General features: G+C 42.3%; 1 protein-coding gene across 18 annotated transcripts in view; it reads left to right on the top strand.

Moving 5' to 3' along the window:
- LOC111871350 (CUGBP Elav-like family member 2) overlaps window positions 1–14,974 on the top strand; it is a 1,228,155-nt gene that overhangs the window by 558,990 nt on the left and 654,191 nt on the right. Inside the window, exons 1-2 of one of the 18 annotated variants that reach the window (XM_023864402.2) lie at window positions 6,091–6,335; window positions 6,712–6,774. The exons of 15 other annotated variants lie outside the window; for them this stretch is intronic. In XM_023864402.2, coding sequence (XP_023720170.1) covers window positions 6,755–6,774 — 20 coding nt within the window. In that variant the 5' untranslated portion in view covers window positions 6,091–6,335; window positions 6,712–6,754. Of the gene's footprint in view, window positions 1–6,090; window positions 6,336–6,711; window positions 6,775–14,974 lie in introns of those variants that run through there. 2 more of the 18 variants (XM_033754219.1, XM_033754220.1) reach the window with 2 other exon arrangements.

Genomic DNA, 14,974 nt, shown 5'->3' with positions numbered 1-14,974 from the left:
TTGGTGAAGGCAAGAGAACGCATAGGGTAGGGGGCCTGTCCTATGTGTTGACCCCTACAGTAATACAGTCGGATGTAGGACCTCCCGCGCGCGCTCTGAATGCAATCTGACGCACTCGCTGGGCTTTGTGGGCTTGAATAGCAAGTACAGTATCTTGTCTGGTTTTCAAACGAAGCTGTCCGTCCATATCCTGCGCCACATTTTACCGAAATTAAAACGAAAATACTGTGAAAGGGAACAGCATAAAAACACACGAATGTCGGGTGAGGCAAATCCATTACAGGGGGAGGTTGCTTTTTAAAAACATTCATTTCCACATTGAGTTGATGGGCCGGGGCATTATGTACACACGTGGTAGGATCCACAAGCCCAGGGAGTGTTGTTTCAAGTGCTGTCTATACAGCCAGGGGCGGATAGCTTGCTGTTTTAAGCCGGCTTCTGTGTGTATGTCAGCCATCGCATTAAAAAGCACACGTGACACATAAGGTGTTCCAAGTCTTGCTTAAAATGTATGTGATGCAGATTTGCATAAAGAGATAACGCCTCTTTTAAAGTAATTGTGTCCGGGGGGGGGGACTGGGATGACAATGATCAAGTCGTCGAAATTAGTAATTATTTTATTAGGCGGAAAATTGGACAGTTGTATTGAATTCATCGGAAGCAACAATTAAGTGTAAATTGAAGGGTACTGACATAACATTCAAGACCTCTTAAATCAAAACTTCTGTATTTTGGGACACTGGAACAAAGGTATTGAAGTCCGCTAGAACCAATTATAGCCCTTCAGTGTATCTTTAGGGGCCATCAGTTTTGAAGTCGTGTAGAAGCTAGAGTATGGTGTTGTGGAGGATTCCGAGACAGCAGTACCCCGGAGAAAGAGCCCCCGGTACCCATTGGGTAGGAGGTTGGTTGGACCCCAGAGCCGGTCTGGACTATTTGGAGAAGAGAAAATTCTTGAACCTACAAGGACTTGAACTCCGACCCCTCGATGGTGCAGCCCGTAGCCAGTCGCTATACCGATTACACAGTAAAGCAAAATGAAATGTGTTTTGGGGGACAATGGGATGTAATTATTGCAGTCATCTGAATCCAACACTAATTTTAATCATTTTTAAGTATGTTTTGCTCTACTGCTAATAGAGCTATTAATAATCAGGAATAACCAGCTTAGAAACATCCTTTGAAAGTGTCTTGTAAAGTTACCCTGTTCTTGCGGACTGTAGAACTTTGTCGGACTAAGGCATCGCTAGTAATGGTTAAAAGATAAAGTTTTAACTCCCGATTAGCAGTTGTTAGAACCCGGTTCTCGTAGAGTTAATGTTTACACAGCTTGTAGCAGTGAGTCTTATTAATGGATTTTGTAACGTATGTGCTTACCTAGACGGCGCTACCTTCGGGAACCGGGAGAAAGTAGCGGAAGGCTCCCGCCGCAGCTCGAAATTATAAATACACGTAAAACAGAACAGAATTTCCCTTTATCGAAACATGTAATTACGTTCAATTACACCGTGGCTTGTCCGTAATTTAAAAAGGCACCTGCCATTTCTGAGCTTTTAAAACATGTCTCCGTAATGCGGTCACGATTTTCTGTATAAGTAGCTTCTTGTTTTGGCGACCATTGTACTGTTGCGAAATTTTGGCGTTTTTTTATCTACATAATTTTTCCTCTCTGAAATTATACTCACTGTCGACAGAACGTACGCAGTCACGGGATCTCGTCCTGAACGTCTTAAACAGTTTTAATAACATCATCAAAATGTAAAGACAGACATAGTATTTGTCGCCCCATCTGCGTCCCGTCATATCCGAAAGTTCGTCCATTCAAGAGATTTTCCCGCCGAAATATAGTACTGTCACGTGTAGGGTGGTACGCGTGTTGAGAATGACGGGTTCTAATTCGGATGATTGGATTTATTAGCACTTCGGTTACACCCTCTCTTAATCACGCTTAAATATAGACACTACAGATTTTTCTCTTCGTGGCGACCAGACCGGCTCGGGAGCCTTCCTAGCCTACTATCCAGTGGGTACCGGGGATAAAGCGGCCGGGGTTTGAAGCTGACCGCTCAACTCCACATTTTGCGCAAGTCAAGAATGCATACATCTGCATGACATAACACACAGGGACAGCTTTACCCCTTTTACGTATGTAGCGCTAAGAATACGATGAGGTATAAATTCATAGCGCTCATTGGCACTCATTTCTGTTGCTACCAGTTCTATTACTTGATATAAATGTGTTCAGTTCCCTTCTAATCATTGTATTCCTGATTTTTCCCCTTGAATATGGAGCCAGCCAGACTTCTCAGAACGTTCGGCTTGGAAGTTACTTCTTTACTCTCGAAGCTGAGCTCTTCTTGAGGAGAAGCCAAATCTGCAGCTACTCAAGAATTTCCCAGCATTTTATGGAACTCGAAGGTTCATTACCGTGTTCACAAGAGCCCTCGACTGGTCCCTATCCTGAACCAGATCAGTCCAATCCATACCATTCGATCCTATCTCTTCAAAGATCCATTTTATTATTGTCCACCCACCTACGCCTTGGTCTTCCCAGTGGTCTCTTTCCTTCTGGCGGAAGTTACTTATATTCAAGGAAAATGGACTCATGGTATCATATTGCCGTTGCGAGTGTCCCCTCCTAGCAAATTACGAACCATTTGCAGTACTGCTATGAAACTTGGTATGAGTGTGACGCCTGTAGAGGCCGCCCGCTTGTGTCTGTTTTACTATTTCTCTTCCACGCTATTGGCTGTGAGGAGTCGTGAGCTGAAAGTGCAGGGCGCTCACTTATATGTGGTAAATGGTCCCTTAGAAATGTACAGATTTTAGAACGAGCAGAGTTTTTCTTTGCAGACTAAAAGAAATTACCGTTGTTTAAAGTGTACATTTAGGTTTCGGTTTATTGAGAATAGTTTTATGTTCCGTTACAGTTTCAAATTAGTTTGATTAAGTGGCGTTCAGAATTTCGCTACTTCTTTCTAATTTTCGTGACGTAGGGTTTCATATTTGTCACGTGTAACTCGTCCGTGATTAGGTCCACTCCATTTCGATAGTGATGGGATTTAGTTGACAGGGGTTATTTTGGTTTTAAGAATCGAGTGAAGTGCTAAGTGCTAATGCAAGTATCGCGTAACTTCGAAAAAGGCCAAGAGTAACCTTGAATGCGCATTCAAGGTTACTCTTGGCCTTTTTCTAAGTTACGCGACACTTGTTATAATCATCTTACAAATTCACTCACGGGTATTTTGTGCTTCTGCTCTAATACCATGGTAACGGGTAATTTGTATTGTTGAATGCCATTGATAGTGAGAAGACCAAGGCGTAGGTGGGTGGAGAGTATTAAAATGGATCTTAGAGAGATAGGATGGGATGATATGGATTGGATTGATCTGACTCTGGATAGGGACCAGTGGAAAGCTCTTGTGAGCACTGTATTATGAAACGCGAAGTAAATCTAAATATAAGGGTTCAGTGTTCTTAAGCGAGATATCTTGAGTGTGGCACTGATAGTCTACAAATATGTACCATCAAATTATTCGCAACAAGGAACCCAAATGTAAGGCAGTATGGTTCTTCTCTGTTATATATTTAATTTATTTGGCGTAATGTTTACGTGGTGAGGTTGAAACCGGGTGGGGTCATAGCTCAAGCGGTTAGTCGCTGACTTCCCATCGCGGCGGCCCGGGTTCGATCCCGGGTCTGGTCAAGTGGGATTTGTGGTGGACAAAGTGGTGCTGGGGCAGGTTTCCTCCGAGTATTTCGGTTTCCCCTGCCAGTCTTCATTCCACTAATTGCTCCACAATCACCCTCACCTATCATCTGGGGCTGCAGTAGGCCAGAAGTGGCCGCAGTACAAGGGATTTATTCCCACCCCACTAGCAGTAGAAAGAAAGGTTGAAACCTGCCTGTAATATTCTTCAATCATTTTCTGTTTATTTCTCATGTTTGTAGGATGTATTATATGGGAAAGGGACGGAAATGTGACATGCGAAGTTCCTGTTTACCGCAAATCGCATTTGAGCTATTGTGTCTTTGAATTTATGTTCTCTTTGTGGCTGATCAGTCGGCTAGCGGCAGGACCAGCTCGGTGGACTAAGCGAAAGCCAGGCTTACAAAGATGTATAATCGCCAGAAACCCCCTTTTCCCTGTCATTGGGGTTACCGAAGCAGACTGATTCGCAAACGGCCGCTAGAACCCGTGATTCATAATTCCATTAGTGGGCATTTATTGGTATAAAACTTCAGGACTCGTCCAATTATACGGCCAGTCGCTATAAGCCGAAACGCTTTCATCTCTCTGTGCAGTGCCTGTAATTGGATGATTGGGTGGTTCTTGAATGTAAGTGGTGCCGTGGGTTTTATCATTCATGTGAAGCTTATGGCTGTTACTGCTAAGTCGTAGAAATTGGTAGCTTAATTATACCGTCGACTTCAGTTACCAGTCTTATAAGCCTTGTAAGTGATATGAAAAACAAAGTACTTGAATTGGGATGTCTTAATACTCATCCATATTTTACAGAGTGTTGTTATAACTACGTGAACAGTACCACAACAACGGGGGACAACTTCACACAAAATAAATATTAAACATCTAACTCTACACTTACAAATACAAAAAGTACATTTGAGGGTTACACGAGTCAGTACTTAGATAGCCATATACACGACAGTTAGGGATGAAATCTACAAGACAGAATATATAGATGCAGGGAACCCCCACACGGCGTGTCAGTCCACGATTCTAGTAACAACCACAAGCTAAGCGATAACTTTAAACTATTTTTGGTCTTAGCTTAATATAAAGAATATTAAAGACTATTGTTAGAAATACACTTATAATTTATGAACTAAACATATAATTTGACAAGTCATTTAGCTTAAAAGGCTTATTAAAAATTAATAATTTTTAAGAAATTTTAAGACACATTACTTGCTTACTCACCTACTTACTTACTTTGTAATGGAGCTGAGCCCTTCTGGAGGAGCGGCCAATTCTGCAGCTACTCAAGAATTTCCCAGCATTTTATGGAACCCGAAGGTTCATTACCGTGTTTACAAGAGCCCTCCACTGTTCCCTATCCTGAGCCAGATCGGTTCAATCCATACCATACCATCCCATCCCATCCTATCCTATCTAAGATCCATTCTAATATTGTCCACCCACCTACCCCTTGGTCTTCCCAGTGGTCTCTTTCCTTCTGGCTTTCCAACCAGTATCCTCTACGCATTCCTCGTCTCCCCCATTCGTGCTACATGACCTAGACACATTACATTAATAAATTTATTGTTACTAATAAATATTCCTAAAGTAACGGGCTCTAATTATTATTTTAATTTCAGACAGCCGCACGTCACTAGGGGTATATTATTTTGCATTCCCCAAAGGCATATGCGCTATAATATCAGGCTGTAGAATATGGATCCATATTAAGACAAAGCAATTCAAATAGTTTGTTTTTCATGTAGCAAGAAAGCCTGGTGATGACCTAGAAGAGGTCGAAACGTGTAACGTACAACTTCGCATAATAAACAGTAGAGCTACAATATGATCTATTTTGTCTTCTTCATGAAGTAACTTTCATGTTGTGTTGACAGCCAAGTTTACGCGATTATTGAACACAACAGGATGCAAAGTAGAAATATTTTAATTATAGACGAGTTGAATGATACCGTGTTTGCATTTTGAAAATGTCAGCCACCCCCTTTTTAAAATCCGAAAAATAGGGTAAAAACTCTGAGTGGGTCATCAAGACGAAGATAACGGAGACTTTGATTTTGGCCAGGTAATTTATGTTTATTCGCCTTACAGTGTGGCTTATTCTCATCAGCAACAAAGCCATTTAGATCTACAGACAAGCCCACATAACAGACATACATAACCGTTTTGCTGCATGTTTGTACAGGCAAGTGGTTTATGTCTTGTAATATTGCGGCCTTATTTACTGAGCTGGATAGCATGAAGCTTCTCTCTCCTCCTCTCGGGCCAGTTCCTATACCAACATAATGACGTAACGCTGTAGTTTCCTGTGCCGCCGCCGTGATTGATGAGGGCGCTGGTGTCCATACTAACAAGCTGCGTGACTAGTGCACGTGCCGCTCTGCTCAAGAATGTTCGTATTTCGGAATGTTTTTTCTTCCACGGCTTACTGCATGGAACTGGTTCGTTGGTGCTTTCTGAAGTGTTTTGAGGTTGTGTGTGTATCTTCGTGTTTTTAATTCTAACCAAAGCGGTCGTTTTTATTTCTGTGCATTATTTTGTGGTTACGATAAAATTTCCAGGCAGGACAAGTGGATGCAGAACACATATATTGGAATCTTGGTATTGTGAGGACAGAGTAAGAAATTAAAAATTTTAATTCGAATCCATATAAGCACAACTTTCTCAATTAACCACTGCATATTGAAATTTTGTATCTGTAATTTTTTGGCCCACTCAACCGTTTGTAGGTACCCTATTAGAATGGCCTAGCTCGGTGTACCAGTAGGAAGGAAATTTTCATTTTCTGAAAAATGTTTGTGATTATGTACTGTAAGCTTCACTTATCTGTGCTTGAATTTAATTGGAGATTTTGATCGTAATTATAAATAGTCCCTTTTCGTTTATATCTGTAATGTGAGGTAGTGCAATGGTATGAGATCATCCAAGTGGCTCAGTTTTCCACATATTTTTATGAGATTCCCATAGCGACAAAGACTTTTTCGACGTTTCAGAAGAACACGTCCCCTTCACCGTCAAGGCAGAAGAGAAATCCGAATGAGGAGAAAGTGGCACAGGTATGGAGGAAGAGGCGTATAGTGAGCGAAATGTCCACGGACCCTTTTGTTAGCCCTAGGTTCGGTCACCATTCTCCTTACCCCTGCTGGCTCGCCCAGCTCCCGGGTACTTCTTCCTATGTCCACTCGACTTACCTTTTTTCTTTTTCTTTTTGTTTTCAAAATCGGCTGAACAAAGCCTAGACTGGCAGACCTTGTATACATTATAATACTCGTATGTGCATATAATGGATGCTACCATGATATCATGTATGATACATGTAAAACAGTAAATATTATATACGTAGCTTGACAAGGGATGGACAGTCTATAAAGCATACATGTAAAACTGTAAATATAGGTAACATATGTAGCTGCCATGACCTCGACTACTGGCTGACTTGCGGCGCCCCACACCGACGAAACCTTAACTGTGTGACAGATTCTAGAATCTGATCATGAGCCCCAAATGGGGCTGGATACCAAGAATGGCTGGCTGACCGACCGACCATCGATCGTAACTTGACTTTGACTCTGATTACTTTGAATATAGAGGCAGCCTGTTCCTCCGAAACGTTGGTAAATGTCTACTAGACTACACGGCGTCACACGCCGAGGCAATCATCGTTCTAATTTAAGTAACGCACCTGCTCACTGTATTTCAAACACACGACTGAACATGGTTCATGATGTGCCTAAGCCCTGCGGCTCGTTACTGATCTGTTGTTTAGGTCATGTGGAGTAGAAAATGTAGAACTGTAGGTACATAATGGTTTGGGAAGGAAGGGAGCAATTGTAGCTTAGATAGATCTGCCAATCCAGCATTTGCCTGAAGGAAGTAGGAAAACCACGAACGCTCATTTAGTAGTGCCATGGCCGAGATTCAAACCGGGCTGCTCCAGAATGCAAGTCAGAAACATTACCGCATACTGAATTCCAAGTACCGAAATTGAATAATCTGTGTGGAGGATAATATCCACGCATTATTCACCTTGCCCTGACAATGTTAAGCGATCATGTTCATACCCAGGCTGCATTACACACAAAGAAAGAAAGAAAGACCCTTCCTGCCGTGGTCATCGGATAAGAGGCTTACTGAGTCCCGGAACTGGTCTGAACGTGGAAGTGGCCAGACTTCGTTGTTCCCATGGTTGTCATCCTCCTCCGTGTTCTAGCGGTCCAGCAAGTGTGCGTCTAGAAAAGAAGTTAAATCCACCCGCTGGGTTTATTACACTTGTCCATTTGACCTTATAACAAGAACATTTCGATCAGGATCATAAAATAAATTTGTCGCCTATTTTTTTTTATTTTGGATTTGTAGCGTAGGTGGTTCAGGCACTATGCTACAAGCCGGAAGGTCGCGGGTTCAAGTCCCGATGAGGTCATTGGATTTTTTTTAATTGACCTAATCCTTCCAGCTGCACTGTGGCCCTGGGGTCAACTCAGCCTCTAACAGAAATGGGTACCAGAAATTAATTAAATAATTTTCCTGGGGAGTAAAGCGGGGCCGGCGCGTAGGGCTGACAACCTTACCGCCATCTTTGAGCCGACTGTCTAGATAGTGTGGGAACCTCAACGTCTCACAACCCTGTGGGCCTTCATGGCCTGTTACAGGGATAGCTTTACTTTTTTTGTTCAGTTCATTTTAAAAGTCACTGAAGGGCAGAAATTAAATTTCGCATGATAAAAGTTGATCTGCGGCACCGGACAGTACACGAATGTTGCTGTATGTTTGAAATATTTGTTGTAAATCGCGTAGAAGGAACTACTTTGAAGTTGGGACTTTTTGGGATGATAAGGAAAATGTGCAGTCTCTTGAATTTTGGCGGGAGTTTACTAGAAACAAACCACACCATTTTCTTGTCCTCAGTGACTTCAAAAGTTTTGGAAGGACAGCTGCATTTATTGTAAGTTACTAAACTGCATATTGCTGTCTACAAGGCTTTCCACTCCCTGTAGTGTATTATACGCATTTTAATGATTTCACTGAATGTGACCGGTTTCATTGTTTTCTGCAAAAATCGAAAGAATACCGGCTTAAGCATAGGAACCCATCTCGGCTGTTGCCTTTGGTGAATCCTGTAACCGCTACTGTAGTTTTTTGATGGAAGAGGCAAAGCATACAGCGCTGACTGCGGTCATTCCCCTAACTAATACTATAGCTTTCTTTCGGGTACATTATCAGAACACGTTGCCAACCTTATGCTTTTATATACACAGATATTAATAACGTGACCTGGATTTGAAAGGTCCTCGCATTTGGATTTCATTTCTGTTGTTCAGGCCCGAAGACGAGGGTGTTGAGAATTAGTCTCCCTGGTCTTTCTGTTTCAATCGCCCTAAAGTGGAGCATGCTCTAAGTAGAAGAAATTCCTTGTTCCCCCAAATGTAGCTCAAGCGTTCTTGCATGGAGCAAATACTAATACAACGTAGTGTTGAGCAGATATTCATAGGCGGAACACCTTTGTAAGGCGTCTTCATGGTGGAGATGCAGTAGGAAGTTTCGTAGGAGATGTTTTGATGATTATACAACGATACTATAGGCCGTTGCTCTCTACGAAATCAATGCTGGACGAAAATACATGTACTGACGGAAGAAAAGTCCGATGATTTCGAGACTAGATGAGAAACAAGCCCGAAAAAGTCGTCATGTCCGATGACTTTCCAGTGTGGGTTGGGGAAAAAAAGTACGCCTGACCTTGGTACAAAGTTGCTACATTTATGGCCTCAGAAAACTACTGTCTTCTGCAGATTATGAAGCAAGAATGTGTTTCAGGAATCGGGTACCCTGCGGACTTCTTGGCCCGGGACTTGCGTTTTCTGCTGAGGAGGCGTAGTTCGTTTTACGACGTGAAGAGCCAAACAACAGACGTTGGAGCACAGAAAAGTCATTGTGCTGTTGATGAAGTGACATTGCATGATTGAGATGTTTGTGTTTGGTGTGTAATTAATGTGCGGAGGATAGTTGGGCCTGTGCTTTCTCACGAAACAGTAAATACGGAACGTAATGTGAAATGTTGTCAATCCTCACCGTTCAGACTGACGAATACTGAAAAATATTAAGGACATTATGCACCAAGATGAACGGCACCCACTACGAACAATTTTATGGGGTTTTCTTGGAAAAGTCAGTGATATATCGAGGATTGTGGCCTCCCCGATCACCCGATGCAAATCTTGGCGACTTAGATATGTGGAACACGCTGACACCCCTGGGTTTAAGCACCATACCGTGGTGTGTGGGGAAGTGAACGTGAAGTCTCGTAATTTCTTAATTTCGATACTAGGCATTCCATTAAATTTACATTGCAAAAAAAAATTAAAGTTCTTCTGCTTAACTAATAAACACTACACCATGAAGGCGTATGGGGGAGTGGCTATATAGAACCACGTATATATACATTGTATAGAAAGTATTTAAAATAAAAATTAAACTGATGAAATCTCACTTTTTGTACCATGCGATTTCTGTGACAGATTCGATTTTAGCCTTGTGAAAAGTCTGCATTATATTGGGTTGACATCCTGTGGAGTGCCTTTTTGGGCGGGCAGAGTATTTTAGGATATTTCCATAAGAGGGAATTGCTCGGAAAGATGTGAATGCATACATTCTGCCTAGTAAAGGCCCTATACCCGGTGTAGTATCTCTGAAATACATACAAGCTCTCATCAATCAAAGAAATGAAATGACATGGCGGTTGAATGGGGTGCCCACAGTGACATCCAATAACGCCTTTGCAAGTAGCCCAGTGTGTTGCTTCTGGTCCTAGTACCAGTGACTAATTAAATTGACAGTAAATTAATTTATTCTCAGTGCTTCCTATCTTCCCTCTGTATTATTCTAATGCACGACTCTGCAGTTGCCAGCGAAATGCTAGGACCTATGCGAACAATAACGGTCAACCCCATATATTGTAATTGAATGTGAGGCGGGATGCTACTGATTTAGCCTAACTAGGCTGCCATAATCGATTTGATTGATGAGTGGAGGTTTGCTATGACAGACAGGTGCTGGGGGGTTGTAAGTCCCAGGGGCTGCCCGCGCAAGAGGGTTGGTAGGCGGGTGACGTCAGCATTGCGGCTGGAATTGACATATCGCTCGAGCCAGGCAATGCGGATTTCTGCGATACTTTTTATTCTATATATATTTGTTATTGTTATTATTTCAGAGTCTGGGTTTTGTGTTAGTATGAAGCTGACAGGTGTAGGAAGTGGCCTTTGTTTCCCACAGACTGTGGCACACTCGCAAGCGATGTACTGGCTTTACATATATCGCCGTGTGTAGACGAACACAGGATCCTCATTTAGTTTTGATATATATGTATATATACACGTAGTGTTACTGAGCGTCGCCGTTCAGTCTTCTTGATAAGAGAATACGGCTTGCGTGGATTGTCTTTGCATTGCATAGGATTCCCCTTCGGTATTCGTGTCTTCAACAAGGAGAATACAATACGTAACAACTTAAGAGACCCTCACCAGTCAGATTTCATTTGTAGATGACCACATGAACACAACAGACGTACATAGTCTGTCATATTACATAGAGTTTCCGTTCAGATCTCCTTCCGCCAGCAACCAGAACTCAATATCGGGCTGTATGTCTTGTTACCACTTGTCGCTGCTGATTTTTAATATCACAAGGGCTTAGTATAGCACAACATGTTTAACGCAGTACAAGGTACCCATGTAATTTGTTTCTGACAAGCAGATCGCAGTCGATATAGCAACTAGACTGCGGGCTGGACGGTCGAGAGGTCCGGTAGGGGAAAGGTGTTTCAGTTTTCTCCGTAACGTCCAGACCGACTTCGGGGCCTTCTCTACAAAGTGGAAGGGTGCTGTTTCTCCGGGGACAATGCGTCAGGAGCGTGAAGCTGATCACTTACCTCCGGTCTAGTGCCGAGGTTAAGAAAGGCGGAACTATATACCTCCACTCCTTATTACGTCTTTATGGCATTACTTAATTAAGTCCAGAGATGACTTTATCATTTTATCTTACTGTTGTTTAGAATCCCAGTGGATTTTTCATTTCGGCAAGAAGTAAAGCCCATTGTGAAGCAAGCTTTCCGTAGGTTGAAAATTTCCGCTCGGAAACTTCATTAACGAAGTGCCGTTTAACTGATTCATTTTAATCGAACTCTAAGGGGGAAAGCCTCCGTATCATACATAGTGTAACGTGCAAGTCAAAGTCACAGTCACATTGCGACTGACGGTGTCAGTCACTCAGTAAGTCTTGGTGTCGAGCCCCACAGATAATAATTATTACCGTTTGACAGTTACGGTCTTGTTTCTGTGGTGCGACCTCTCTGACGAGAGGACGGGTCTGTCTTTTGTACGAGAATATTCTGCTGGCCCTTGCCAGCGCAGTCTTTCTCAGGTCCGAGTCTCAGATTTGAGACTTCCCTTTTCGTCGCCTCCTACGACTCAGAGTCACGGTGCATAACCAAACCGTCACTTATATAGGCGTTCTGCGGACTCACTAGAGAACACCGTTTTCAGCAGTTCCATTTCACGTGTTTTATACCCGTTACCAAGGAAGTGAGTCGCTTCTACGGTTTCAATAATCCGCTGTTATCGCAACGAACCCTCTGTTGTCCTTTCATCTGAGGAAACGCGTTTGTTGCTCAAGGCATTTCCAGGCAACGGTCCACTGTTATTGCATTTCCAGGGAAGTATCTACTCCAAACACGTTACAATATTTATGATAAATTGCAGAGGAAATATTGGTATGCAAATGCGAAACCGCGGATATATACTCATACAATCACATTTGAAAGGTACGAGTATATTAAGACTATATTTACTTCGCGGTGTTTTCGGAATGAATATGAACACGAAGAAGTGATCTTTCGCCAGAAATGGAGAGTTTACTTCACAGTGAGCCGACGGGTGTGGCAGAGAACTTTAGAAATCCAAACGTCATTCACCAAAACATACTACCAGTCGTTATTCTAATGATAGTAAAATATTCACACTACACCAGCCAACACAGATTTGATAAATTTACCGTTGCTATAAGTAACAGACCCTCCCTGAACCGTTTCGGTGGTAACTCAACNNNGACAGCTGGATTGAAATTGGCATTGTATCGTGTTTCCGCCGTAGTCGTTATGGCCGCAGCTTCATAATTTCGATCCTCTGAAAGTTTGTGACTTGTCTCTAATTATGAAGTAACTATGTTGAATATTCTAGATTATCTTAGCTATATTTAGGATTTACAATGTTTCGGAAGCTGAATCTGATTCCTTCATCAGGCGTAAAAAGAGGAAAGGATCCTGCTCAGTTGGGCCTGTTACAGTTAGTGACCTACACCAGCTCTGTCTAATAAAGGGCCTAATTGAACAGGATCCTCCCCTTTTTATGCCTGACAACGGAAGCGGACCCAGAGTCCGAAACGTATCATTTTAAATATAACTTAAGAGCATGGGCTGTGTCAAACATAATAATTTTATAATATAAAGTGATTCTAAATTATTGTCGGGGTTTCCATGGCCTATAAACGGAAACCGCAACAATAATTTCGAATCATTCTAAATAACTGTGACAGTAACACTGTTTCTGTGCCGCTCAATTTAAATTCATTGCATTCGTGCGTCATTTAATCACTTAAATGTACTTTATACGTTACGTCCTAGAACGTTAAGGCTGGCAGGGAACATTTACTTCGTCCTCCTGCTTTTAAGCACGCCAGAAGGACAAGCAGAGGGGTTTAAAATGAGGGCCGTATTTAACGCATGCTTTATAAACGAATCGTTCGGTGGTGACCAGTATTTTCAGTAAAGTCAGTACAGTTGTTTATGTTTGTTGTTTGAAACACGGGTAATTGCTGTGCTAGTACTACCAGAGGCAATATATGTCTATTCGGAACTTGATCAATGCTGCACAAACAGATAGTGAAAGGAAATGATGTACCATAAAATATATCGGCTCTGCTTTCAAAGAATTCAATATAAAATTTCGCCGCTGGACCAGAGTGGATGGATGTGTTGCTATAAAGACTGTGTGTAGGTTCATCATGCACTGATAAACGTGAACATTATCTTAATGCATGACGATTAATGGTCTGTGGAGTGTATAGGATGCTCTGTAAAAAGCTTCCTCAGTGAGAAATTGCGCATCGTCAATTATCGAGATTATCTCGTCCATTTTCTCTACCCTTTCGTATGTTTTTGTCCATACTCGTAGTTTCGTAAACGTATGATTATCCTTGAAAATTGGTCTCTGACATTAAGGGAGGAACATGGACTGAGGTTGTTTGAGAACAGGGTGTTGAGGAGAATATTTGGACTGAAGAGAGATGTGACAGGAGGTTGGAAAAAACTGCATAATGAGGAGCTTCGTCACTTGTACTCTTCCCCAAGTATAATTAGAATGATTAAGTCAAGGAGGATGAGGTGGACAGGGCATGTAGCACGAACGGCGGAGAAGAGGAAAGCATATAGGATATTGGCAGGAAAGCCAGAAGGAAAGAGACCACTGGGAAGACCAAGGCTTATGTGGGTGGACAGTATTAAAATAGATGTTAGATAGAATGGGATGATATGGATTGGATTGATTTTGCTCATGATAGGGACCCGTGGAGTGGTCTTGTGAACATGGTAATGAACCTTCGGGTTCCGTAAAATGCTGGAAAATTCTTGAGTAGCTGCAGAATTGGTGGCTCCTCAAGAAGGGCTCAGCTCCATTAGTAAGTAAGTAAGTAAGTAAGTAAGTAAGTAAGTAAGTAAGTAATGATTATCCTTACTCCCCCCTCCTCCTTTTCTTTACAGGTTACAAAATATGGTGTTTGTAGAGGCCTCAAAATTCACGGTACGTACGCATTCTTTGCTTAAGCTTTGTCCCAGGTTTATCGCGGTCTTGTGTGAACGAGCCAGTATGCCATATGTTTCCAAAAAACAGGGAATTTTTTTACCCGTTGGATAACTATAAACTGTTATGGCGGGTGCACACCAATGAATCTTGCAACCGCAATTTCCGAGAACTGTTATCAACCTGAGTAGAACAGATGTTACTGAATGGAGCAGCGCAAATTACGGAAACTGCGTTCCCTTGGCAGTAGCACTTTCAGTTAAATGGATAACTAAGGATCTGACGTCCGGGATGCGATTTCCATCAGATATGTGCTTTTTTCTCTTCGTTACCAATCCCTCTCAGGGATCTAGGGACCTACGGAACTTCCCATATATGGCTTCACAGCGGTGAAATGTCCGGCGTGTGAACA

The sequence above is a fragment of the Cryptotermes secundus genome, unplaced genomic scaffold (genome assembly GCF_002891405.2).
Source record: "Cryptotermes secundus unplaced genomic scaffold, Csec_1.0 scaffold1, whole genome shotgun sequence".
NCBI classification, from domain to species: Eukaryota; Metazoa; Arthropoda; class Insecta; order Blattodea; family Kalotermitidae; genus Cryptotermes; species Cryptotermes secundus.
The sequence above is the reverse complement of the archived record's forward strand: the minus strand, read 5'-3'. Positions and strand labels throughout refer to the sequence as shown.